At 34.9% G+C, this 26,447-nt stretch overlaps 1 protein-coding gene across 5 annotated transcripts in view; it reads left to right on the forward strand.

Annotated features, from left to right (window-relative positions):
* The window catches only part of TRAPPC8 (trafficking protein particle complex 8), an 89,465-nt gene that overhangs the window by 31,933 nt on the left and 31,085 nt on the right, over positions 1 to 26,447 (forward strand). For all 5 annotated transcript variants that reach the window (XM_032602426.1, XM_032602427.1, XM_032602425.1 and 2 more), the window contains exons 11-19: positions 2,257 to 2,362; positions 8,715 to 8,846; positions 12,808 to 13,032; positions 14,257 to 14,365; positions 15,783 to 15,977; positions 17,075 to 17,205; positions 18,090 to 18,164; positions 18,699 to 18,825; positions 20,934 to 21,088. In XM_032602426.1, the coding sequence (XP_032458317.1) occupies positions 2,257 to 2,362; positions 8,715 to 8,846; positions 12,808 to 13,032; positions 14,257 to 14,365; positions 15,783 to 15,977; positions 17,075 to 17,205; positions 18,090 to 18,164; positions 18,699 to 18,825; positions 20,934 to 21,088 (1,255 nt within the window). The remainder of the gene's footprint in view (positions 1 to 2,256; positions 2,363 to 8,714; positions 8,847 to 12,807; positions 13,033 to 14,256; positions 14,366 to 15,782; positions 15,978 to 17,074; positions 17,206 to 18,089; positions 18,165 to 18,698; positions 18,826 to 20,933; positions 21,089 to 26,447) is intronic.

Here is a 26,447-nt window from a genome sequence, read left to right on the forward strand (position 1 = left end):
GAGATTGAAACTTAAAGAGTTTAACTTGCCCAAGGGTATGCAGTTAATAAATGGTGGAGCCAGTATCAAATCCTGCCCTTTGTATAGAATACTTTGTATAATCTGTTTGAGAATATATTTGGAGTTTCTGACAGGAGAAACAGCCTTCTGTGAACGAGGAACCTTTGAAGGTTTCCGAAAAAGTGAGATTCAAAAGGTAGAAGAACTATGAGAATGAGGCATTAAGGAAGCCAGAGCAGTAAAGTCCTTTCTCTGAAAAGATTTTCCTTGTCTTCATGAAGCACAGAGCTTTTGGAGAGATGCACGCGGAGTGGTGCAAAAGAAAAGTGAAAATACCAATTGACCCAGATAGCCAAATAAGCCGTGGCAATCCAGTTTTGTCCTCCTGTTCATAGCAGACTATATGCTTTTTCTAAATACATACTTAACTGACATGCATTTAACTTATAATCTTTTTTCTAAGTTACCATAATTGGTAAGGTTTATCAACAATTTAATAGATATTTTGGGATAAATTAGAAAATACTACATTAGTTATACATATCCATTTTAAGAAACTCCCTGGTCTCAGAAATATTAAAATGTAAATAAATTTTCTTAAGTACAGGATATACAATATTACTTTTGCAATGCCCTTATAATGCCAGGCTCTACTTTTTAACTGATGCAATCCTATTTATACATTTCTTTTTTGAAGCTTTCCCTTCCCTCCTTTATCTCCCCAAATCATAATAAAAATCAATGGTACCCTGTTCATTATCTGTTTTATGTCAGTTTCTGCATTTAGATAGGGATTGTGTCATAGAAACACTTGAATCTTTAGTAATTCCACTGCCTGACACAAATGACTTTTTAAAATCTTGCTTTAATAAACAAATTAATATAAAGTCCTGAACTTGGTAGCCTTGTGACTTCATAGCTGATCACAAGGGGAAATAGCTGAGGATAAAAATAAAACAATTGTGTTAAGATTTGTAAAGTTTACTTAAGAAGATTTAAGAACTGAGCATATTTGAGCATATTGTAGTATGTGAGTAGGTACTGGCAAGGAGGAGTTAGTCTTTTGTGTTCATTAAAACATTCTCAGATATTCATAAATACCAACCCTCTAAAAAAAATCATGATTTGTAGAAAGTTTATGGCAGATCACTACAGTAATTTTGAAAGTAGTGAAATGTATTTTTAAAATATCACTGTTCAGAATGACCTTCAAGTTAGTAGTCTTTGGTTGTAATTTTAAGGTCAAGTGGTATATTTTTGTATAAGAATTAGAAAGTAAAATGAGAAAAACTTTGCTGCTACAGTTGACCCTTGAACAGGATAGGTTTGAACTGTGTGGGTCCATTTCTTTTTTTGGCCATGATGTGCAGCATGTGGGATCTTAGTTCCCAAACCAGGGATTGAACCTGTTCCCCCTGCAGTGGAAACGTGGAGTCGTAACCACTGGACCGCCAGGGAAGTCCTGCGGGTCCACTTACACATGAATTTTTTTCAAGAAATATATACTACAGTACTACACAATCCACGGTTGGTTGAATCTATGGATGTGGAACTGAGGGCCAGCTGCATATTTTTGACTGCACTGTTCAGTGGTCAACTGTATTTCTCAACAAAAGGATTCCATCTTGTAATTTCACAGTAAAAAATATTTTCATTTATTTTTATTATTTTGAAGAATAAAAAATCTAACTCTAGATTTTTGATGATAGTTGTCCACAAGAAAAATCAACTGATTTTGTGTTTTTACAAAGAAGATTTTTCTCAGTAACAGTCAGGCAACACTGGCTCCATGCTATCTCCAAGTGAAACATTTCAGTAGTACTAACCAGAGAGAAAATGCCTAATTATTCCTAAAAGTAGTCAGTAAAATGAAACACACATAACCAGAGTTTGCAATAAGGAAGGAAAAAGAAATCTGGGTGAAATGTTTGTATTCCTTTATGTCTGAAAGCAAGTTTTGTTAACTAACTGCTGATTCAGAGATACGAGTTGGGTTCTAGCTTTTTTCATACAGGAAATGTGACTTTGTATTGTAGTCTTACTACAAAATTATACAATGCTAAAAAGTTTTGATGAGTTACGAGAATTCTTTGAAGTTTTTTTTTTTAACCTTTTTTGGTAAGTAGAGAACAAAGACATGGATTTCTTTTTACTTAAAAACTAGAATTGGAAACTTTTGTTGAACACATGGTTACTATGATGTACTAAAATATTATTGTAGTGCTAATTATATTTTTCTTGCCTTTTTTTCTCTAGGAATATGGTATTGGCTGAAAGATGTGTATTGCTTAGTGCTGAAATCTTAAAAAGCCAAAGCAAATATTCAGAGGCTGCAGCTCTCCTAATACGGTTGACCAGTGAGGTACTAAAACTGTGTCGTATTTGTTCTAATTAGTATTGTTTCATATATTTTTTTAAGTGTTTCTTTTTTCTTGAGAGGGTATGCAAAACAAAATTAGAGGGTTATCTCTCTTTGGGAATTTATAACCTGGCTACTTTAGTAATTTGCTGAATTAATTTTAAATGCAGTATTTTGTAAACTGAATTTATTTTATTTACACATTTTAAGCCTGCATGATTATTAACCACAAACATGCACTGTATGTTTTCTATGAATTAAGTTTTGACTTATGGATAACAATATTTAAGGCAACATGCATATACATCTTTCCTAATATAAAATTGATACTTTAAAAAGTAATTATTCAGGAATTTTTAATTTTGTTTTCATTCCTATGAACTTGTTAAAAAATCATCTTACGCATTTTTAAAATCTATATTATGAATATTTCAAAAGGGAGAAAAAGAAATTCACGTAAATAGTTGCTGTTGAAGGTTTCCAACAGACATTAAGTTGTATTGACTATAGGCTTGTAAAGAATGGCAGTAATTCTTTGTAAGTATGGTTAAAGACATGTTTTTTAGATGAATGCTCAAGAACAGAAAAAACAAAATCAAACACCTTTGTGTTTATATTAATGTTCCCTAGGGTTTTAATCCTTGGACCATTGTACTTTTTTACTTCATACATGTTTTAGGTAATCTATTTACAGTTATGATTTTCACTCTCAAATCTGTCTTCAGCCCTGATGTCTCCTTGAGCTTTAGATTTGAATGGCCAACTGCCTTTTAGACTTAACCTACTTGAGTATTCCCAGTGCACCTTTGAGTCAACATAGCAATAACTAAACTTCTACTTTCTTACCTTATAGATCTTGATCTTAAATTATAACCAGCCAGCTCCTTATTTGCTCAAGGCAAAAACTACTTGAGATGTACCTATATTCTTCTATACTGTCAGTGACACAATTAGGGGATTTTTAATCAATCAATTAATTAATTAGGCTGCATCGGGTCTTAGTTGTGACATGCAGGATCTTCGTTGTGGCATGTGGATCTTTTGTTGCAGTGTGCAAGCTTCTCTCTAGTTGTGGTGTATGGGCTCTAGAGTGCGCAGGTTCAGTAGTTGTGGCACATGGGCTTAGTTGCCCCATGGCATGTGAGATCTTAGTTCCCTGACCAGGGATCGAACCCATGTCCCCTGCATTGGAAGGCGGATTCTTAACCACTGGACCACCAGGGAAGTCCCAGGGGATTTTTTGTTTTTAAACTTCTTAAACATGTTTTTATATCTTCACATATTTTACTTATCTCTCTTTCTCTTTTTAAAATCCCTCCTATTACTGTCCTGGTTCATGTCCTTAATGTCCTTCTCTTGGACTTTGGCCCTTTTCCTCTTTCTTCACCTTAATTTAGTAGTCCTGATTATCAGTCATATCCTTCAGATATTTGTATGTAGTACCCAGGTTGTTCTAAGTGTCTCTGTCCTGTCCTTTCATATATGCTGTGAGACCTGACTTGTCATATTATATTGGAAATTATATTTAAGCTGTTAACTTCTTGAGGATAGGGAACTGGGTTGCTTTCTACATTTTTATCCCTAGTGCCTAACACTGGGCTTGACACATGGTATATGATTTACAGATGTTTGTTGAACTGAACCATTAATTATTCTAAAAAGGTTTCTGTCAGTTATAACTAAGTAGGCTAAGGGATGATTTTAAAAATATTTAATAATTGATACTGCATGGACACTGACCAGTATGAACAGTTGTCAGAAACTATTTGTTAGAGCTGAATATAGGTTCTTGAGTGTGTTGATATTCTGTATTATAATAAATAATCTTAACTTGGGTTTGAATATGTTGCTGAGTTTTTCAACCTAGGGGTTATCAGTGAACGTAAAAGGAATTTATGGTTTAGGAGCTTGGAGTAAAATTTCTTTAGAGCAAATTCTTCCATCTGCATTGTAGCGTTATTATTTTCTTTCATTATTCTTTTTCTTTCCAACTCTTTGTTTTTACCTTTCTTTTTCAAACCTGGATGATTTATTTTGTCATGAAATTCTAGGAAATTTATCATTGTCATTTACTGCTTTGGGGTGACAGATGGGGGTGAATGATATATTTCCCCAGAAATTGTGATTTTCACTGGCCTTTTCTACTATACCTGTCAGATATTTCTTTGAGATAACTTGAAAGTAAAGACTGTTAGGCATAATATGTCTAAGGTTATTAAATTTTAACTAATAATTTGTATTTATTGTAATTTTGTTAACTAGAAAGGCTGTTTAAAATGAAAAATGTACTCATCCTGAGGATAGGGAACTGAGTTACATAGTCTTGACATTCATGAATTGTTTTTCCTAGATTTTCGTTAATCCCATTATAGCAAAAGATAGCTGTGATGAAAAGAGTTGTGCTTTGACTTTATTTTTCACTGTAAGTTTATGGGCAAGTAGGTCTTATTGTTGTGTTATGCCCTGGGATTTTCAGCATGGCAGAGCAAACCCAGTTTAATGATGAAACATGTCACATTTAGTAGCACATAGGTAGTGTTTAAATTTGGTGCTTAAAACATGGTGCTTTCCCCTTCCTTGTGTCTGTGTTGAACATTTATTCTGGTCATATAACCCTTTTTGTCTGTTACTCCATTTAAATACAATAAATCACCTTATCAAGGATATAGTAATAGCACCAGTTTTTTATAAGTTTCTCCAACTTGGGAGGAACTGTTCCTGTGGTAAGTTGTTCAGCTGCTAGCACCTTTCCTGTTAATTTCACAATTATGCAAAGAAAAAAAATCTTAGTGCCATGCCATCCTTGAGATTTGATTCAGTTAAGTTTGTGCAGCGGGTGCCTTTTTTTAATGGAAGTGTTTATGGAAACCTCTACCTCCAATGATTTTTTTCCCTTATATTTATCTTCATATTTTAAGTTAGTGTTGCCTTTTCAGCTTTTGTTAAAATTATATCTTGGCTGTGGGCAAAGTTCACAGGCTGGAGTTCTTGTTGAAGTGGTATCATGGGGTTTTTTCCTTAGTTCCTTATAGAGCATATATGATAGACTTGTCATAGCGTGGATGTAAACTAACACTAAAATAAAATTTTATTCTTCAGCTCATTCAAAGAAAGCCTCTGCTTTCTGGATAAAATTATCACTTTGTGAAATTCTTCCATTTTTCTTCCATCAACACAGATGGCAGTTACCATTCTTTTCAGGGCCATTTTTTGGTTTCAAAGCAGTGGTTTTTTTCTACTTTAGGTGTCACTGTAAGACAGGACCTAAACGAAGAACAAAGGCTGCAGTGAGATATGAGTGCAGGGTGTTTAGCTCTGCAAATCAGTTCTTTCTCAGCAAACAGTTTCACTGGATGCAGGAGGCAAATTTTGCTTCAGTTAAATTAATATATGCTGTGGACTTCCAGGTCTCTCTTGAATTGGTCAGTCAAATTGAAGTTCAGAATGCTGAGGGTTTACTGTGCTGGTTCTCAATTGAATTGTACATTAGAATCATTTACACACCATCAAAGATATCTAGGGTATATTCCTTACTTTATTCAGAATGTCCAGGACTGCAGCCCATCCGGGTTTTGCAGGTTAATGAAGCTTTGTAGGCAATTAAAAAAATGTTTTTATGCTGTGTGTGTGCATGTATGTGTGTGTGGGTGGGTGCATGTGCATGCTAAGAATAAACTTCAGAAATTTATAGGACTTAAACTGACTCTATTGAGAAACCTAAATAAAATTCAAAAATAGAAGAATTAGAGGGAATCTACCTGTTCTAGATATTAAAATGTATTATAAGGCTTTAGAAGTTAAAACTGTTTACAATAAGAATAGACAGAGTAATGGAATAGAATGAGAATTTAAATACTACATATAATTAGCTGTCATTTTGTCATATTAGTGGGAAATGTTAGGTTATTCACTGAATGGTATTGTGACATCAAACTAGCTGATTCCTGTCTTATTCATTACATGATAATTATAGCTTGATTAAGTTATAATATGAAAAAATGAACAACCTGGAAGAATATATGGGAGAACATTTTTTAAAATCTAGGAATGATAACATTCTTTCTTAGTTTGATACAGTATTTTGAAGCCATAGAAGCAAAGATATAGTATGTTTGACTACTAGAGAATAGACTCTGTCATGTCAAAACTGGGAAATACTATTTGCAAATATATGACAGAGGCCTAATATTAATTAAGTGTACAAAGGGCTCTTACAAACCAGATAATCACAAAAACCCATTCACAAATGGGCATAAACAGGCAATTCACAGAAAAAATACAAAGACACATAAACATATGGAAGATGAACAGCCTTACTATTAAAGAAATGTATGTTGAGAAACAAAGTGTTATTTTTCTTTTATGAAAGTGATAAAATTAAAAAAAAAATGATTTTTGGCTGAGTGGAAAATGAACTCTTATTCTCTTATGGGAATTTTTACTGGTATGCCTTTTTTTTTTTTACCAGTTTGGCTATATTAATTGGAATTTGAAGTATATGCATAGCTTTCATTAACTCAGCACTTCTACATCCAAAAACTTGTTTAATAAAAATATTTGTATAGTTACCCAAAAATCTTTTTGTAAAGATGTTTATTGAAGCATTTTTGTAGTAATTAAAGTATGTGGCAGTATTAAATCAATCAGTTGGAGACTGTATTAATAAATTATGCTACATTTATATAATGGAATACAATGTGGCTTTAAAAGAAATGAGAGATGTAGATGTTTTGGAAAGAAGTCCATGATATTAAGTTAAAACGCAAGATAATACTCTGTATAATACCATTTATGTATAAGGAAGTATGAGTATTAAAAAAACTGTTGTATTTAACATATAAGTACAGGGAGGGAGAGAGAGAAACGACACAAACCAGCACCATGTTGGTAATAGTAGTTACCTCTGGCAAATTGGATGAGGAATGAGGTGGGAAAGAAAGATACTCACTTTTTTTCTTCAAACATTTATTCTTTAAGGAAAAAAAGAGGCTGTATTTAATAATTTTTTGAGAAGAAAACATTTTCCTAAAAAAATAAAGAAGTAAGCTCCCTAGCTTCCCCAGGTAATTCCAATGCAAACCCTTGGTTAAGAACTGCTTGTTAATTGTATATTCCTAATTTTCCCACTCACTAGCTTTTGGATTTAGTTAACTAAGAAAATCATCTGATCATTTAGTTTTTGTTGGGGGTTGAAATAGGGGGTTGAAATAGATTAAATAGATTAAATAGATGAAATAGATTAATAATATCTACCATTTACTGAATGCTTTCTGGAGTGTCTCCTCAGATCTTTTTCCACTCTAATATAATTTTATGATTGCTACAGAGATAGTTACAGTAATCAATGGTCTATGAACACTTTTTGATGTAACTATAATTTGTTGAAATTATTGCATTTAAAGTCAATGTTTTCTGTTTTCAACTTTCCCTGGGGAAAATAATGGCAGCAGAACACATGGAAGGGCATGGTAAGTTCAGCTTGAGAACAGCTGAAAAACTAGAGAAAGTTTGGTGAAAATGTTGTTGATGCTTGATCAGCAACCTTCAGTACTTTCTCAGTTATTTGTAAAGTGACGATGGCTCTGTCATTTGAAAGGTTGTCCTTACGGGTGAAGCTATAAATGTAGTATGTGGTCTTTGTAGACTCTGTTGTAAGTCAGTTGAAGTGGAAACTAATTTGAGTTATACCATTTACTAACTAATATGCTAACAGTAGGTGATAATCTTTGAAGGGGAAGCCTTCTGGACTTTTTAATGCAAATCAGTCATTTTGACCCTCTTGAACTAGAGCAAAAACTGAGAATTCCTTTTAAGTACAGTAAAACCTGATAGAGGACAGAGTAGTAAATTAGATTATGTCATGATCTACACACATTCTATCTTTCCTTTTTTCTTGGATGGATGGAAGTATACTATTGTATGTCACAGATCAGTTTCCAGAAGAAATTAGATTAGTGTGAATCTATTTTTTTTTGTACTCCATTTTCTCGTTCATCTTTAAATCAGTATATCTGTATTAAATTCCCAGTTTATATTCTTTTTTGCCATTTGAAAAGAGATTGCATTTCTTCACAGATTTATTACATGGGGCATATCATAACCAGACATTTGGCTCTATGAAAAGCAAAAGAAAATATTTCGTGATAGAGACTTTTTTGGACTTTTTTAAAATTTGGCTTATTGGAAGAAAGAATCATCAAGACTGGATTGTCTCTTGATCTCTGCCCTCTGATACTCCTAAGTTAAATATTGCGTATGCTATATATTATTTTAAGATAGTAAATGTTTTTTCACTAATTACTTCTTTACTTTTAATTTTGTGACGTTAACCTTCTTTTTCTTTAACATTCAATAGGATTCTGATCTTCGAAGTGCACTTCTTTTGGAACAGGCGGCACATTGCTTTATAAACATGAAGAGTCCCATGGTTAGAAAATACGCGTTTCATATGATACTGGCAGGTCACCGGTTTAGTAAAGCAGGGCAGGTGAGTGCATTTGCTTTAAAAAGAAAATAATTTATTTATTTTAATTTTTATTTGTTATAATTTGTTTAGTTTATAGAGGTATGTTATTTGTCAATTTTTTGATTTAAAGTTCTAAAGATGGAATTAAATTTTGTTCTGAGGTAATGTGTTATATTGATAAGGACATGAGATTTGGATTTAGACAAATCTGAGTTTAAATCTTGATGTACTCACAACTTGACTTTTTAAAGTTATGTCTTTGAGCCTCCGTTTTCTTTTTAATTTATAAAATTTGGAATTTTGCCCCAATTTTTGTGAGGTTAAACTAAATCATATATGTGAAGGCCAGATATACTGCACTTAAGTAATTTTACTTCTTCTTAAAGGCGATTAAACCCTCCCTATTTCAACTCTGGTCTTCTATTTTCTCTCAGAATGTCTCTTAATGGTATTTACTAAATATTTGATGGGTAGAAATCTTCTGTCTCTTGTCCCTGGGAGCAGTTGGGTTGGAAAAGATCTTTATTAATTTAGAGAGATTCTCTGGCCCCAGTTGTCCTTTTAAGCGTTAGCTGGAGGGACCTTTTTAGAGGCAGTTACCACTTTCTAGAGTGGTAACAGCAGTTGAGATATGGTGGTTTACTGTAAATATAGATAGAAGTGTGGGTTGAGTAATCATCTCTGTATTCCAGGGACTTTGCTAGGAACTGAGCTTACACCCGTAAAACTAACATGTCTTGTCTCTTAAGGAATTTTTTAATCTAGTCAGGGAGTGTGAGGATTTTTTTGAATTTAGTTAATAAGAATTTTTATGAACATACATTTTTCAAAGTCTGCGATAACCAGAACATGCCAGTGTTGTAAATTATATGTTATTTCAAAGATACAAAGAAATAAAGATGTTCTAAAATTATTCTCAATTTCATGTAAGAATGCCATGAACTTTTCAAGATTTGGGTTCCTCCCTCTATTTTTGGAAACTGGCAAGTTAGAAAATATGTGACCTTGCTTTATATTAAATACAAAACTGTAAAAATATTTATAAAATTAAAAGTCTTTATAATAATTTGATGTACTTCATGTATTAGAATTTCTCAGGCTCTGAAGTAGGGGTAAAAACCTCTGATTTTTCACAGCTTTTTTCCATAGTGAGTATAAAATGCATCTGAAACATGCTATTCCATTGTTTATCTTTGCTTAAAAAGTGTTATTCAGAAATCTACAAAATGTGTTAAGCATGTGGTTTCCTTTCCTTAGAAGAATAATTATATGCCCCGTTAGGAATGATTGTGTCTCTTATTAAAAATAAGTTATCCTGGGCTTCCCTGGTGGCGCAGTGGTTGAGAGTCTGCCTGCCAATGCAGGGGACACGGGTTCATGCCCTGGCCCGGGAAGATCCCACATGCCGCGGAGCGGCTGGGCTCATGAGCCATGGCCACTGAGCCTGCGCGTCCGGAGGCTGTGCTCTGCAGCGGGAGAGGCTACAACAGTGAGAGGCCCGCGTACCGCAAAAAAAAAAAAAAATAAGTTATCCTTTTTCCACATTTTTTCCACTTTTGTGAATGGTTTCATTTATGGTTATGATGTCACTGGATCTTGTATTTACCTTCTAAAAGTACAGGGCGGGCTTCCCTGGTGGCGCAGCGGTTGAGAGTCCGCCTGCCGATGCAGGGGACATGGGTTCGTGCCCCGGTCCGGGAGGATCCCACGTGCCGCGGAGCGGCTGGGCCCGTGAGCCATGGCCGCCGGGCCTGCGCGTCCGGAGCCTGTGCTCCGCAGCGGGAGGGGCCACAGCAGTGAGAGGCCCGCGTACCGCAAAAAAAAAAAATAAATAAAAGTACAGGGCGTATTGTTTCTAGGAAATGCATAGCAAGTTAAAAATGGCTACATTGTGGTAGGTTGACATACATTTGCTATCTGGCCTAATAATCATCTTTAACTGTAGTTATCTCATGGAGTTAATGATTCCAAAGTAGGTTACTGTTTTGTGACCACTCTGTATACCTTGAACCCAGGGAATTGCTTTCTCAAGTAGTAGAAACTTGAAAATATAACTGGTAATGAAGACCTATTGGAAAAGCAAATATATGTCCCTTTGAAGTTTGTCAAGAACAGTATCTTCCTTGGAAGATAGGGCACGCCTAGGGCACGTAATTCTGACTGAGGCCAGGTTGTTTCTGAGAAGCAACAACTTTTTATAACATTTCCATTAAAAACAGGTGTGTGTATTGGGAAGGATGAGTGAGGAGCATAGAGGATATTATATATATATAGTAATGTCATTTCTCAGTCCTCTCTGTGAGTTCATGTTGAATTACTTGTCCCCAGAAATTTTTTATAATTCAATTTTTTCATTAAGAATATGAACACGTATAAGGTATTTAAAGTTAGAGAACTGACATTATAAGAGACTTTTACAGTTAAAAAAAAAAAAATTAAGAAAGTGCTGGAGAAGGTGTTTGTGCCCAGAATACCCTGGACAGTCTTTCTATTTTTTACTTCAAAAGGCAGACTTTAAATCCTTGTTACCTCTTAAATCTCTTTAGATGCTTTTTCAAGAGATCCTAAAAAATGCACTTGAGCGTGACACTTCTAGACACCTTTGTTTCTCTTTATCTCTCAGTTTGTAAGATTCAGTAACTGTGTTCCTTTACTAAATGCAGTACGGAGATTGGGTTTTTTGTTTTTTAAAGAAACATCACTTAAAAATTATTTTGAAATAATCTCAAACTTATAAAAAAGTTACAAGCACAGTTCAGAAACTTTTGTTTACTTGACCATTTGAGAGTTGTGTACCTGGTGCCCCAGTACCCCCCAGTACTTTAGGACATATTTCCTGTTTCTTAGAAACAAATTTTTTTCTCCTGTATTACCATAAAACAATGAAAATCAAGAACTTAGTACTAATACAGTACTACTATCTAATCCTTAGACGCCATTCAGGTTTTGATAGTTGCCCCCAAATGTCCTTTGTAGTGAAGGATCCTGTTCAGAAGGATACTTTGACATTTATGATATTGACACTTTTAACGATTATAGGCCAGTTATTTTGTAGAATGTCCCTCAGTTTAGGCTTATCTGATGTTTCCTCATCCTGAGATTCAAATCGGGTATCTTTGTAAGAATATCACAAAAGAGAGACTGTTCTTATTGCATGCTATCAAGTGGCAGATGATTTTGATTTGCTTTCTTTATCTCTTTTCAAGAAAACATTTCCTAAAAAAATGAACAATTCTGGTTAAATGTGGTACAGAATTTGTAAATCTGCCCTGGAGAGGGGAGTGGTTACAAGAATTTAGTCTGAAGCAAAAGGTTAGGTGGAGAGAAGCCTTTTTCTTGGTACCAAATCCCAGTTTTAGAATGGAGGTTGTCTGAGTTCAGAGGGTGGCAGTGATATGTAATTAAAGCCAAATATCTGCTCATGGGTGTGGCAGGATGCAGCGGTGGGCAGAAGAAAAGGATGCCAAACTCTATCACTACCAAACAAACAAGACCAATAAATATAAGTACATACTTATACCATATACTCATATATGCAGTATTAGAATTCACATTACTGTTCAGCCCAGTGCGGTGGTATAGAGAGCTGACCATAACAAAATTTAGACTTTACACGATAGCTCTCAGCTACAAGCTAACGGCAAGTCTCTAACTGATCCATGACTCCATGTGCTACCGCTCTGGAAACTCCCAGATGGTTTTTCATGAAGTCATTATTAGCCCTGACTTCTTAGACTTCTTGCCCTTGGACAGAGCAGTTACTTGTTTGCTTGAGGACCACTTGGTTTTTAGCAGTAATTACAAAGGGGTTTTCATAAAAGTTAGTTTCATTTTCCTCATCATCCCAGTGTCTGTTAGAGGAAGAACTAATTACCAGTTACTTGATTTCGTGTGTGTGTGTGTGTGTGTGTGTGTGTGTGTATTTTTTCCAGTCCAAGAGAAATTTGGATTATAATACTTTGTTTTGTATATTTTCTTACAGAAGAAACATGCTTTACGCTGCTATTGTCAAGCCATGCAAGTTTACAAAGGAAAAGGCTGGTCTCTTGCAGAGGATCACATTAACTTCACCATTGGACGTCAGTCCTATACTCTTAGGCAACTGGACAATGCTGTGTCTGCTTTTAGGCATATTTTAATCAATGAAAGTAAACAATCTGCTGCTCAACAAGGGGCCTTCCTCAGAGAATATCTTTATGTTTACAAGGTGAACACTTATTTTCAAGAGTGTATATTAAAATTATATATGTCATTATTTTCAGCAAAAAGCACATTCAGTACTAGCTAGTAGGAGTCTTATAAGTTTATTAGAATATATGCAATTATCTGTCTTAATATAGCAGGCTAGGCTTTTTGGTCATAGATCTGAGTTGTGCTGCCTTTCCACAGTTCTCATAAAAGAGAATTTTAATATTCCAGTAAACATTTGTATCTGTACTTGGAATCTTAAAAAAAAAAAGATGCCATGAGCTTTCTGGCCTGTTTCTTCAGTACGTATTTTTGAATTATAACTGGTTTTACAGTATATTGGGTTATCTCTCCATTTGGAAAGTACATTCCTCTCTTTTTCCTATGAAAGATAAGGAGATACAGATATGTGGGAGGTAGATAGATTAATTTGATGTAATGCAGTAGAATTAATAATTAGGAAGAAAAAATATTTCACTGAGACAGGAGGATAGTAACTTTAAAGCATTGTTTTGTGGAGAAATGGAAAGTTGTAATTTTTTCCTCAGGGTCCATGAATAGTAAATATTTTATCTGTCCTGCAAAATATAATTACCCTTTTATACTTTATTAATTTGAAATAATATGGGTAAGAATTTTGGCAAAGAGGATGCTATAATGAGTCCAGGTAAAAAACATAAAAAAATAAAGATGTGTTACATATATACAATGGAATATTACTCAGCCATAAAAAGGAATGAAATTGGGTCATTTGCAGAGACGTGGATGGATCTAGAGAGTGTCATACAGAGTGAAGTTAAGTCAGAAAGAGAAAAACAAATACTGTATATTAATGCATATATGTGGAACCTAGAAAAATGGTACAGATGAACCAGTTTGCAGGGCAGAAATAGAGACACAGATGTAGAGAACAAATGTATGGACACCAAGGGGGGAGGCGGTGGGGTGGGGGAGGGGTGGTGGTGTGATTAAAAATAAAAATAATACTATTTGGAGGTATAACATCCAGAGAGAACTAACTAGCAGAGTAACCTTAGGGAGATTCTCCTGGACTACAATCAATGATATCTAAAGTTCTTCCCAGTTATAAAATTTTATGACTCTAAAATATTAAGTAAAACTAGTAATTAATATTCTTATTTAACCTGTTTGTAATATCTTGTGTATTAAAAAATGAGGAAGCACATTTTGAAGGTAACGAAGTTTTCTCAAAAATTGTTCTTTTCTTTGGTATTTTTCCTAGAATGTAAGTCAGCTATCACCAGATGGTCCTTTACCGCAGCTTCCTTTACCATATATTAACAGTTCAGCAACACGGGTTTTCTTTGGCCACGACAGACGACCAGCAGATGGTTAGTAAAGTTTAATTTGGCTTTGTTACCTCTTGACTTTTTTTTTTTAAGTTTTTTCATCTTTTTCCATTTAAAAAATAATGTGTAGTTGTTAAAGAATATTTGAAAATAAACAGCAATACCATATCATCTATTATCCTGCTACCTGAGCTACTACTTTGGGGTTTTCCTTCCAGCTTTAAAAACTAAAAACAATAACAACAAAATAGCCGTACTTATAATGACTTCTCTTATATAATATAAAGAATTCTCATGTTATTACATAATTTTGATAAACATTTTTAATGGCTGTAAAATATTCCATTCAGTGCATATAAAGTATTGTAACATTTGCTTGTTTTATAGTTTCCATCTTTTTGCTTATATAAAATCTAAGTTGTAATAAACATTTTTGTGGATAAAACTTGTCTTAACATTTTATTATGGAAAATTTCAAATGTATACAGATGCAGTGAACAGTTGCCAATATTATGCTGTTGTTATTGTAAGACTTTTTTAAAACATAGGATTATTTCCTTAGCGTTGAGCCATAGAATGGCAGTCCTGGGCCAAAAGTATAAATATATCAAGGGTCTTCATGCATGTTAAAGTAAACTTTGTAATTTTAAGCTTTCTTAATTGGAGCTTAATATGTTTCTTTTTAAGAGCTAATTTAATAATTTATTTAAAAATATTTATCAGGATGCTTATAGCAGCATTGTTTTTAGTAGCAAGAAAAGTAAAACAGCAGGGAATGAATTGATAAATTTTGGTACATTCATATAATGGTTTCATGGATAATACCCCCAGCATAAAGCTGAGTGGAAAAAGTTGCAGAATGATGGCTGAAATGTAATTCCATGTATATAAATTTCAAAAATATAAACCAACTCTATGAATTGTTTATGTATACACTCATTTGGTAAGGTAAAAAAAATAAAAAATATGAGTGTGAATGTTATGCTTCAGAGTAGCTCTGGGAAGAAGTGGTACCAGTGGAGGAGATGAAGGAGAGTGACAGGATTGGGGAGGGTGACACAGAGGACATCAACTCTATCTGTAACATTTATTTTATTTTTAAATAAAATTTGGGATCATATAACAAAGTTAACATTTGTTAAATTTTGATATACAAGTATTTATATTATTCTCCATGCTTTGTTCGTATGTTTGAAATATTTCATATAAAATTGTAGACAACTAGGAAGGTGTATTCTTTCAGAGTCAGAAGGAAAAAAGCATCAATATTATAAGTTAAGTTCCAGTCAGGCTAGAATTAGTAAGAGGTTATTTTTCTCTCAGATAATTGGAAATAGAATGGTATATGTGTTTATTTGGGTACTTTAGACCTTTATTTTAAATATATTTCATTTGAGGGCAGGTGTTAATAAATATGCGTATTTAATAGTGACACTTTTCTTTTTTCTTTTTTTTTAAGGTGAAAAGCAAGCAGCTACTCATGTAAGTCTTGATCAAGAATATGACTCTGAATCCTCTCAGCAGTGGCGAGAACTTGAGGAACACGTTGTGGCTGTGGTCAACAGAGGAGTACTTCCATCCAACTTCCACCCCACAGAGTACTGTTTGAACTGTTACTCAGATAACTCAAGATTTCCGCTCACAGTTGTAGAAGGTGATATACTTGAATTTCTTTTTTAAAAATATTCATTTATTTAATTATTTATTTATTTATTTTGGCTGTGCTGGGTCTTAGTTGTGACACACAGGATCTTTAGTTGCAGCATGCGGGATCTTCTTAGTTGTAGCATGCGGACTTCTTAGTTGTGGCATGCATGCAGGATCTAGTTCCCCAATCAGGGATCCAACCTGGACCCCCTGCATTGGGAGCGTGGAGTCTTACCCACTGGACAACCAGGGAAGTCCCTTGAATTTCTATTCATGTTCCCCCCCGCCACATCTTTATTGGAGTATAAATGCTTTACAATGTTGTGTTAGTTTCTGCTGTACAACAACGTGAATCAGCTTTTATTTTGTTTACAGTGTATTCAGGATAATGTGGGGTTTTTTGTTCTTTTAATTTAACTAATTTATTTATTTGGGCTGCGTTGGGTCTTTGTTGCCACGCGTGGGCTTTCTCTAATTGTGGCGAGCAGGAGCTACTCTTCATTGCTGTGTGTGAGCTTCTCATTGTGGTGGCTTCTCTTGTTGCGGAGCACGGGCTTTAGGCACACGGGCTTCAGTAGCTGTGGTACGTGGGCTCAGTAGTTGTGGGTCGCGGGCTCTAGAGCGCAGGCTTAGTAGTTGTGGCGCACGGGCTTAGTTGCTCCATGGCATGTAGGATCTTCCTGGACCAGGGCTCGAACCTGTGTCCCCTGCATTGGCAGGTGGATTCTTAACCACTGCACCACCAGGGAAGCCCTCAAGATAATGTTCTGCTTGCCAAATATGACTAGAAGTTGGGGATGCAAAAGTAAATTGAGTACTCATAATATAGTGAGCTGCATTTATAAAACCATGCAGTGAGGGCTTAAATACAGGAATATGCAATGTGCTTTTGGAATATAGAAGACAGAATGACATTCTTTGGTACAGAGAAATTGGGGAAATCTTCTTGAGAAGGTAATTTAAACTGAATCCTGAATAAATGGACATTTACAAGGTGATAGGCAGAAATGCAGGGCTGTGAAAGCAAGGTGTGTTCAGAGAATTGAAGCATAGGGTGATGTATGGGGTTTATTCAAGTTATTAATTTAGGCCTTTCTTTTATAGAGCCAATAACAGTGGAAGTGGCTTTTAGAAACCCTTTGAAAGTTCCACTTTTGTTGACTGATTTGTCATTGCTCTGGAAGTTTCAACCTAAAGATGTCAGTGGAAAGGAAAATGAAGAAGTTAAAGAACTAGTAAGTTGTTAAAAGGTATTTGTAATAAGCATGTTTCAGTAACAGTCTTAACAGATGCTGTAATAGCATTTCAACTTCTTCTGTTCAGTGAGCTGAAGTTACTCTTTTTTGTTTGTTTTGTTTTTTGTTTTTGCGGTACGCGGGCCTCTCACTGTCGTGGCCTCTCCTGTTGCGGAGCACAGGCTCCGGGCGTGCAGGCTCAGCAGCCATGGCTCATGGTTTCTTCATGAGCTGCTACTGGTGATGGACTAAGATGCTGAACTGGAATTTAGGGAAATGAAATTTTTATTTCTTGTGTCAATTAACTAATTTCATGGTAAAAGTTAAACAGGGTTTATGAGGATTAAGTTTACCCCAGTGTGAGTCAACTTTAGCCCTGCTTTTGGAAGAGACAGGAATTTTTTGCTCTTCCGCACTGCCCTTATTGTCCACGAATCTTATGTATCCTACTTAAGCTGTTATTACTTTTTCCATGTGTAATTGGCCAATTTGGAAAGAGGCTGGTCGGAGTAAAATAAAAAATTTGCTCTTATTGCAAGATTAAATTAAATGGCCATTTTGGCCATTTTTTTACGATGAGCAACTGAACTTGTATCTCTTGAGGTTTTATCTTCTTGGTGGCTGTGACTTTGAGTAATCACTTATCTTCTGCAGTTGAATTGGACTGAATGAAATGAAAATAAAATAAATCAAGTGCCTACTACTGCATGACTTTACTGCCGGTGTGAAATCAAAGCACTTTGCATATTGCTTAGCACATGGTGAAAAGCTAATAAATGCTAACTATAACTGTTGTTATTGTTCTTAAATATTGATACATAGAAATGTTAATAATCTGATACTTTATTCATTAGAATGCATATTTTACATAATTTACTTTTCAGGTAAAAGGTGAACCTGAAATGATTGGAACTGAAGTTGTTTCAGAATTCTTAATTAATAGCGAAGAATCTAAAGTGGTAATTGTTTCATTATTTTTCTGTCAAGTCTTTAAAAGTAAGATGAAAACAAATTTTAAAAATCCATTTATTCAGTTTGTTTTATATTCCAGTTTTCTTAAAAACTAAAATTTGGAATATTAGGAAAGTGGAATTGCATGGGGGAGATTGATTGGGAAAGTAGGTTTGCAGTGGTCTTTAGTTTGTTAATTTCCTAAGAAGCCTGGTGGAAAAAGTTTTTGCTTTCTTTTTGGGATGAGTATTGTAATTTCATATGATATTTGGTTGACCAGAATATTTTGGCTTTTATTAAAAGTATTGATGAGGATCCAGGCCTATAACTTTTGAATTTAGAAAATTTCTTTTGAAGAAAATGCGTTCTAGTAAGAGAAATCAATTGATAGTTAAGTTTAGGTCATGAGTTTATATTGATATTAAATTATTGATATTATATTGATATTAAATATAAATTCTGCAACATTACAGAATTTAGGTATTGCACTATTTAAGAGACTATGAAAACAGATAATAAGAGTGACTTATATATCTCCACAGGCAAGGCTGAAGCTCTTTCCCCATCACATAGGGGAGCTGCATATTCTGGGAGTTGTTTATAATCTTGGCACTATTCACAGCTCCATGACAGTAGATGGCATTGGTGCTCTTCCTGGATGTCACACAGGTAAAGCTATAGAAACTAATAATTAAATCTCCATAGAATAAAATGAAAAATGAGGTATTTTAAAAATAAGTTTAATGTACATTTAATAAGGCATTTAATCAAATGAAAGAATGGATAATTTGGATTATTTTTAATTCTGCCATTGCTTCAAAAATAAAACAACTTTATTCCCTTCTGACGTATTTTTGATAATTCTTTGGTTCTACCCTATGTATTTTTCTTTTTTGTTATTGATCCAAATTTAGTAAATTCTAACTAAATATATTCTAACTATTGGTTGAGATATCTGCTGCCAGTACAAAAATTGTATTAATATATTCTATTTTTTGAATATGAAAACTAAAGACCAGTGTTTTCATATCATTGGATGTGAAACACCTTAAATTCTGTCATCTGTTTTGTAAAAAGAGTAGGATTTAGAGTTACGCTGATATTCTTGGTGTCCCAGATGATAAGTTTTACAAAGTTTTGAAGAGTAAAACTACTAGATATATATGTTTAACATGGTTTGCCTTTTTTTTGCCCTTTAATTTTCAGGGAACCCTTCTTATATTACCTTGTAATTGTTATTTGAGTTTACGTTGACAAGATGCTAGAGAGAGAGTTTACTATAAAATCCATCACTTCTATCTCTTAATTTTAGTAGCTAAGTCTTTTTTTTTTTTTTTTTTTTTGCGGTACGTGGGCCTCTCACTGCTGTGGCCTCTCCCGCTGTGGAGCACAGGCTCCGGACGCACAGGCCCAGCGGCCATGGCCCACGGGCCCAGCCGCTCCGCGGCACGTGGGATCCTCCCGGACCGGGGCACGAACCCGCATCCCCTGCATCGGCAGGCGGACTCCCAACCACTGCGCCACCAGGGAAGCCCCTTATTATTTTTTTTAACAAATTATGGTCATTGGCAGACTTGAATTTAGCATTTACAAAAGCTGATTATATTGGGAAATCTTTTGGGAACACTTGGAAAATTTGTTGGTCCTTTTAACCTTCAGTTGGATATTTCTCCTTGCCTGCATATCTAGGATAATTCAATAAAACATTTTTTTAAAAAGTATACAGAAGTGGAATGAATCCATAAGAATTCAAAAATTATAAGGAAAAAATTGATACTAAAGTTGAGTATGGTGTTTATGCATTTTAGTACTATATGTGTAATTCTTGGTTGAAAAGCACCAGACAAGATTCTTTTATAAATAATCTTGCTAATTTTTGAATATTTTAAGTAAGTAAACTGAGTGTTAAAAACTTTTTGAAGCTTCTTTCCTTTCCCACTGTACCTACCTAGGATTTTAATCGAGTACTACAAAGTTACGGTTGTCAATAAATTATAGCTAATTGCTTCATTTAAGGTACCGAATATATGCATTAATAAATATTTTATGACATTAATGGGAGGAGAACTTGAATTAACTATTAAATTGCATCTTATAGCAGAATTTTTATGAAGTTTTAGTGTAGTTCTATTTACTATGTAAAATGCTAATAGGGATCTGGGTCAGATGAGGTATGGGAAATGCTACATTGTGTGTCTGGTCTGGGAGTATCACAGTGATCTTCAGCACATTAAAGACTCTAAGTATTCCTGCAGGAAATAAAGTTGTACACCCTGGCTTTTTTCACACCTACATGCAATGTGTGGAAGCTTTTGAGGAAAATCTCACATGATTATTAAGTGAGTTTAATTTTGAGAAAGCTACCTATACTATCTTTAATTTTCTTTGTGCATTCTATTAAGAAGATGTAGTTATTTATAATCCAGAAATAATTCAAATTAGTATATATATACTGAATATGAGTAGCTGTTCTGTCAGATAGATCTTTTTGGTTAATAGCCATTATGGTTAAATGTAGGTTTCAGAAACTTCCTATTTAGTAGTCCTTCTGTAAAGTAAGTAAATCCTAATAAAATTAGAAATTAAGCAGCATACAATAGGTGTTGTTAAGCATGGAAATAAAATATGCTTAATTCTTTGATTAACCATGCTAATTAGTAATTGTCTAGAATTTTTCTAGAAATAATCTGAAACATACAGTATTCATATATTCAAGCTAAATTGATGTCAGTTAACGTACCAAATTATTTTAGGGCATTGATTGTTTTTTATTTCAGGAAAGCATTCCTTGAGTATGTCAGTCCGAGGGAGACAGGATTTAGAAATTCAAGGTCCTCGACTTAACAACACAAAAGAAGAGAAAACATCTATTAAATATGGTCCTGATCGACGTTTAGATCCCATAATCACTGAGGAAATGCCACTGTTGGAGGTATTTCACTTTTTAAAATTTCATACACTTAATAATTTATCTGTAAGATGAGGATATTTTGGGTAGGTTAATTTTAGACTTTGGTATTATTGATAGATTGAAATGCACTTTTAAATTCTTGGGGACTTCCCTGGCGGTCCAGTGGTTGAGACTCTGTGCTTCCACTGTGGGGTTGTGGGGGGTGTGGGTTCGGTCCCTGGTCTGGGAGCTGGGATCCCGTTGCTGTGTGGTACAGCCAAAAAAAAGCTGATGCGGAACAGATGTAATTTACAAAGATAAGATAATCATGCAAATTAGCATTAAGTCACAGCCAGGTTGTAAGATACAATCCTCAAAATACTAATGGAAGTTGAGAAAAACCTTCTGAAAGAACACTTTGGTTGTTATTAAAATCAATGGCTCTTTCTGGGTAGGATATAAAAATAACAGGAGTTAATTCTTGTAAAAAATTTAAGCAATATAGATAATTTTTATATGAATAAAACCAATATTCCCTTCACTTTCTTTGTATCCCACCCTGTCATACTTTCATGCCATCTTTTAGTTGCAAAAGATAGAAACTGATGCTGGGTAGCATAACCCGCCTCCCCCCACCAATATTATTTAGTTTGAAGGATTTTGGAATATCTCATGGAAACTAAAGTATCACAGAACAGTAGGTCTCAAGGAAGAGTAAGGACTCAGCAGCTCCAGGGAATTCGTAAAGCCTTTAGAAAGCATTACTTTTGATATGACTTCAGTCTTACAACTTCTGGTCTTTGTGCCACTTCATTACAAATCTAGGAAAGAACTGTGGCCCACCTTGAATCAGGTGTTTACCTGAAAGGCAGGCCAGTGGCACAGCCATGAAGTATAAGTGTGAACACTGGAAGGAGGGCCTTCCTCCTGCATCCTCATGTTTCCCTAGTAGGGGAGTTAGAAGCTTAGTCATTCACCTTCAGAAAGCGCCAGTGATTCCAAACAGATGTTTCTCTTTTCAGACCTTTCGTTTTACACTTACATATATTTTTAATAATCATACTGCACATTTTATCCTGTGACTTGCTTTTTGTCTTAAACAACAAAGCTTGGTCTTTGTTCACAATCAGTAAAATTCTTTTTTAACAGCTGTAATGTATTCAGATACATTACAATGTATTTTAATCATTTATGTATTAATGGGTATGGTTCTAGTTTTTCATCATTACTGACAGTTCTGCAGTAAACATAATTTATATACATATTTTGTTCATGTTCTAGTTGAGACTAGGCTTTTAGAAATGGAATTGTTGGGTCAATCATGCAATATACTATAAAATTACCTTCAGCAAGGCTGTAGGAATTGACACTTTTCCTTCAGAATGAGAGTGCCCATTGCTTCATGTCTGTGCCATAATGGATACTATCAGGTTTTTTTTTTTTTTAACTTCTGCAAATCAAAATGGCATTTCTTTGATAACTGATAGGTTAGTCAATCTTCATTTTTTTGGTCCGTATGATATTTTCCTTCTGTAAGTCCATATGATACCCTTTAATTGGGTTACTTCCTTTTTCTCATTGGATGATTTTATGGGTACTAATCCTATAGTGGTGGGGTAGGTAACATGCTCATGGAAACGGTGATGTGTGTGTGTTAAGGGAAAGGTATTGTTGAGCTGCATGTATTCTGCCCAGATTTTACACTTGCTTAATTATGTTGCATTTAAAGAGTTGTGTAGGGCAAATAAAAGACTCATTAAACACTGATGGCAGTGCCAGTTTCTGGTTGATAAATATTTGCACATACTTTAACTTTGATTTGGTGTCTTTCATCACTTAAAGATTTTTAACTTATATTAAATCATTCTTAACTGATAGTCCTTTACTTGGTTGCTTCTAAGTTTTATATTTACTTACAGAGACTTCCCTAGTCAAAACTTTTATAGTTTTATTGTTTAGTGTCTTTGCTTTGAAATCCAAGGGAATATACTCTCTGAATGTCAGGGGGTAGGGATCAAACTTTGTTTCTAGTCCCAATTACCATTAATTGAATATTGGCAACTTATTATGGCATCTTCCTAATATACTAATATCCTGAAAGTATGTTATGCAGATGATACCTGTTCTCCTTGACATTTCTTCTTCTGTTTTTGTGTCATTTCCATACTCTTGCTTTATCATCTTTTTTTAATTTGGCAAGCCGAGGCCTGCTCATAATAATTTTTTTCTTACACTTGTGCCACTTCTGTCCAAGTTGGTCAAGTTCCCACAATAATACAATAATGAAAATTGGCATTTTTATTACAATTGCATTGCTATAGCTAGGAGTTTTGAGACTGAAGATGAAATGAGTTGGGATCCAAATGTTATTTTAGGACTATTCAATACCATTGTAGTTTAGAAGTTACTAATAAACATTTTGCTTAGGATTGTATATGTAAGAATTTGCTACAGCTTACTTGCAAAAGGGGAGATTCTGACCTCTCTGGTTTAAGTTTTGAGATAAATCAATAGAGAATACCAAAATACTCAGTTTTTATAGATTCTCCTAGCTTATGGTTTTTATTATACCATATTAGTTAAATGTTCTTCAATTATTAAGACTGCTAAATGTGCCAATGGTTTTTAAGTGCAGTGCTTCTCAGGTACACATTAAGGATAGAGCTTAGCTTTTCAGCTTCTGTCTAAGCCCATCTCTAATTATATGATCTTGGAAAGTTTCTTCACTTATAAAATGAGGGAAGTTGAACCAGTTGATGTTTGACTTTAAGTTCTGTTTAACTCAACAGTCTTTAAATTTACATTCATCTTGTTTTCGATATTGCTGGTTCTGTACTTAACTTTGCCTCTTGCATACCATAGTGTTTTTGTTTTGTTTTTAAAATTTTATTGTTATAGATGCAGTTCTCCCTGAAGAGGGTGTTTTAGAGCAGAGGACCTCTTGTTCTACATAATACAGCAACTGGTGTTTGGTTGATTAAACAAAAAAGCTTGTAAAGTGAATAACCAAAAAAACCATAATAAATCCATACCCTAAACATTTTACCTTAATTGAAAACATACGAATATCTATTTATTTACTATTTTGGGGGTGTGTGTTTAGGTTAGAGACCTTTTCTATGAGTTCTTTGTGTTGGTATGGGTTTCCTAATATGAGTTTCATTTCATCTTTCATGCATTCTTCCACATCCATAAGTTGACATTTTAAGTGTCCAGTTTTGGTTTCTTCAGAGTGAGAAGCTAAAGGAAATTGTCAAGTAATCTAAGTACAGTATATGTCTAGATTTTATCTGCAGATAAAAGTTGTACTTTAAGGTATAAAAGAGGGTGGGTTTAGTAGAAAACCAAAAGCTACTAATGTTCAGTTCCATAAACATCACTTAGTATTTTCTACTGAAATATTAGAGAATTTGGTTAATCCAACAGACATGGTATGATGGAGGTCAGTTAAGAGACCTTATATTATACTTGGATGAACAGTAGTGTACATTAATATCAGTAAAAATCATAGAATATTCCCATTCCTAGTATCTTATGTCAGAAATATTTTGTAGAGTTTGAAGTGTTTAAGGGAGTAGTGAAAGAAGTAATCAATCTACAGCATCTGATGAAATAGTCTCTAACTGTATATGTTTATCAAAACAAGATTGAGGATGAAAATTAGAGAAACTCATTGAGAAAATATAATTAAAGTGTCATGTGTTAACTCTAATGTGTATAGCATACTGAAAGCAAACAGTGAACTATGAGCTGTATCTACTTAGAAATATTTTGTATTTAAGTTCTGTTGGAGAAAAAATGGTATCATTCCAAAACTTTTCTTCACTTACTAATTTTTAACATTTTGTTAGGATAAATTTTAACATAGAATAGCAGAAAGAAGAGCAGACCCCTTCAGGTTCTCACTGCATAGGCAGTAAGTTGTGTACATGTAGTTTATTCAACCAGACTTGTCTGTCACTTGTGTCCAATCACTTGCTGTTACAGATAAAACCACAGTAAATAACCTTATGCATATCAGTTTTATACATTATGTATATGCATATCACACATATATCTTTGGGATAAATTAGTAGAAGTCACACTCCTGGTTCTTGGTCTTATTTTCCATTAAAATTTGAAGCTGTCCAAAACACCACCTGTTTAAAAGGACTTTTAGGGACTTCCCTGGTGGTCCAGTGGTTAAGAATCTGCCTTGCAATGCAGGGGACGTGGGTTCAATCCCTTGTTGGGGAACTAAGATCCCACATGCCATGGGGCAGCTAAACCCGCGCACCCCAACTACTGAGCCTGTGCGCCGCAGCCAAGAGTCCACATGCTGCAATGAAAAGATCCTGCCTGCCACAATTAAGATCCAATGTAGCTGCCCCCGCCCAAAAAATAAATAAAATAAAGGACTTTCAGCAACAGTGCATTTGAAGTAAAGGCTAGATACACTGGTTCTCCTTAGAGTCAACATAGTGTATTTAGTAAAACCTTTATTCTGAAGGTATATTACACAGTATCCTACAAGTGGTGTATCACTGGTCTTATTCCATCACCCTTCCCATTCTACCAGTGCTGTAGCCTTATTGATGGTATCTGGGTATCGGTGTGTGTTTTAGTGTGTCTTTACAGTACTCTGTTTCACTTGTTACTCATGTAGTTGTTTTTGATATAACAACTCAAAATTGATATTCCTTCACAAATTTTAGCTTATTTGACTAAGCTTATTTGATACTAGCTAATTAGTACATCATCAGTGTCTTCAGTATAATGCTATACTTGGTTTATTTTTTCCCATCTTCTTAATCTGTGTTTTGGATTTCTGCCTTAATCCCTTATTTTCTCATGTCCATTTTTTTTTTTTTTTTTTTTTTTTTTTTTTTTTTATGCGTTACGCGGGCCTCTCACTGTCGTGGCCTCTCCCGTTGCGGAGGACAGGCTCCGGACGCGCAGGCTCAGCGGCCATGGCTCACGGGCCCAGCCGCTCCGCGGCACGTGGGATCCTCCCAGACCGGGGCACGAACCCGCGTCCCCTGCATCGGCAGGCGGACTCCCAACCACTGCGCCACCAGGGAAGCCCTCTCATGTCCATTTTTAAAGCTTCTGATTTCCCCAAATTTTATCTGATTCCTTAAGAATGTGGCCATAATGAAGTCCTATTCAAACTAAGACTAAAAGACAGATATTTCCACTGGACTTTGTTTTTTTTTTTTTTTTTTTTTTTTTTTGCGGTACACGGGCCTCTCACTGTTGTGGCCTCTCCCGTTGCGGAGCACAGGCTCCGGACGCACAGGCTCAGCAGCCATGGCTCATGGGCCCAGCCGCTCCGCGGCATGTGGGATCTTCCCGGACCGGGGCACGAACCCGTGTCCCCTACATCGGCAGGCGGACTCTCAACCACTGCACCACCAGGGAA

Source organism: Phocoena sinus, chromosome 14 (genome assembly GCF_008692025.1).
Source record: "Phocoena sinus isolate mPhoSin1 chromosome 14, mPhoSin1.pri, whole genome shotgun sequence".
Classification (NCBI taxonomy): domain Eukaryota; kingdom Metazoa; phylum Chordata; class Mammalia; order Artiodactyla; family Phocoenidae; genus Phocoena; species Phocoena sinus.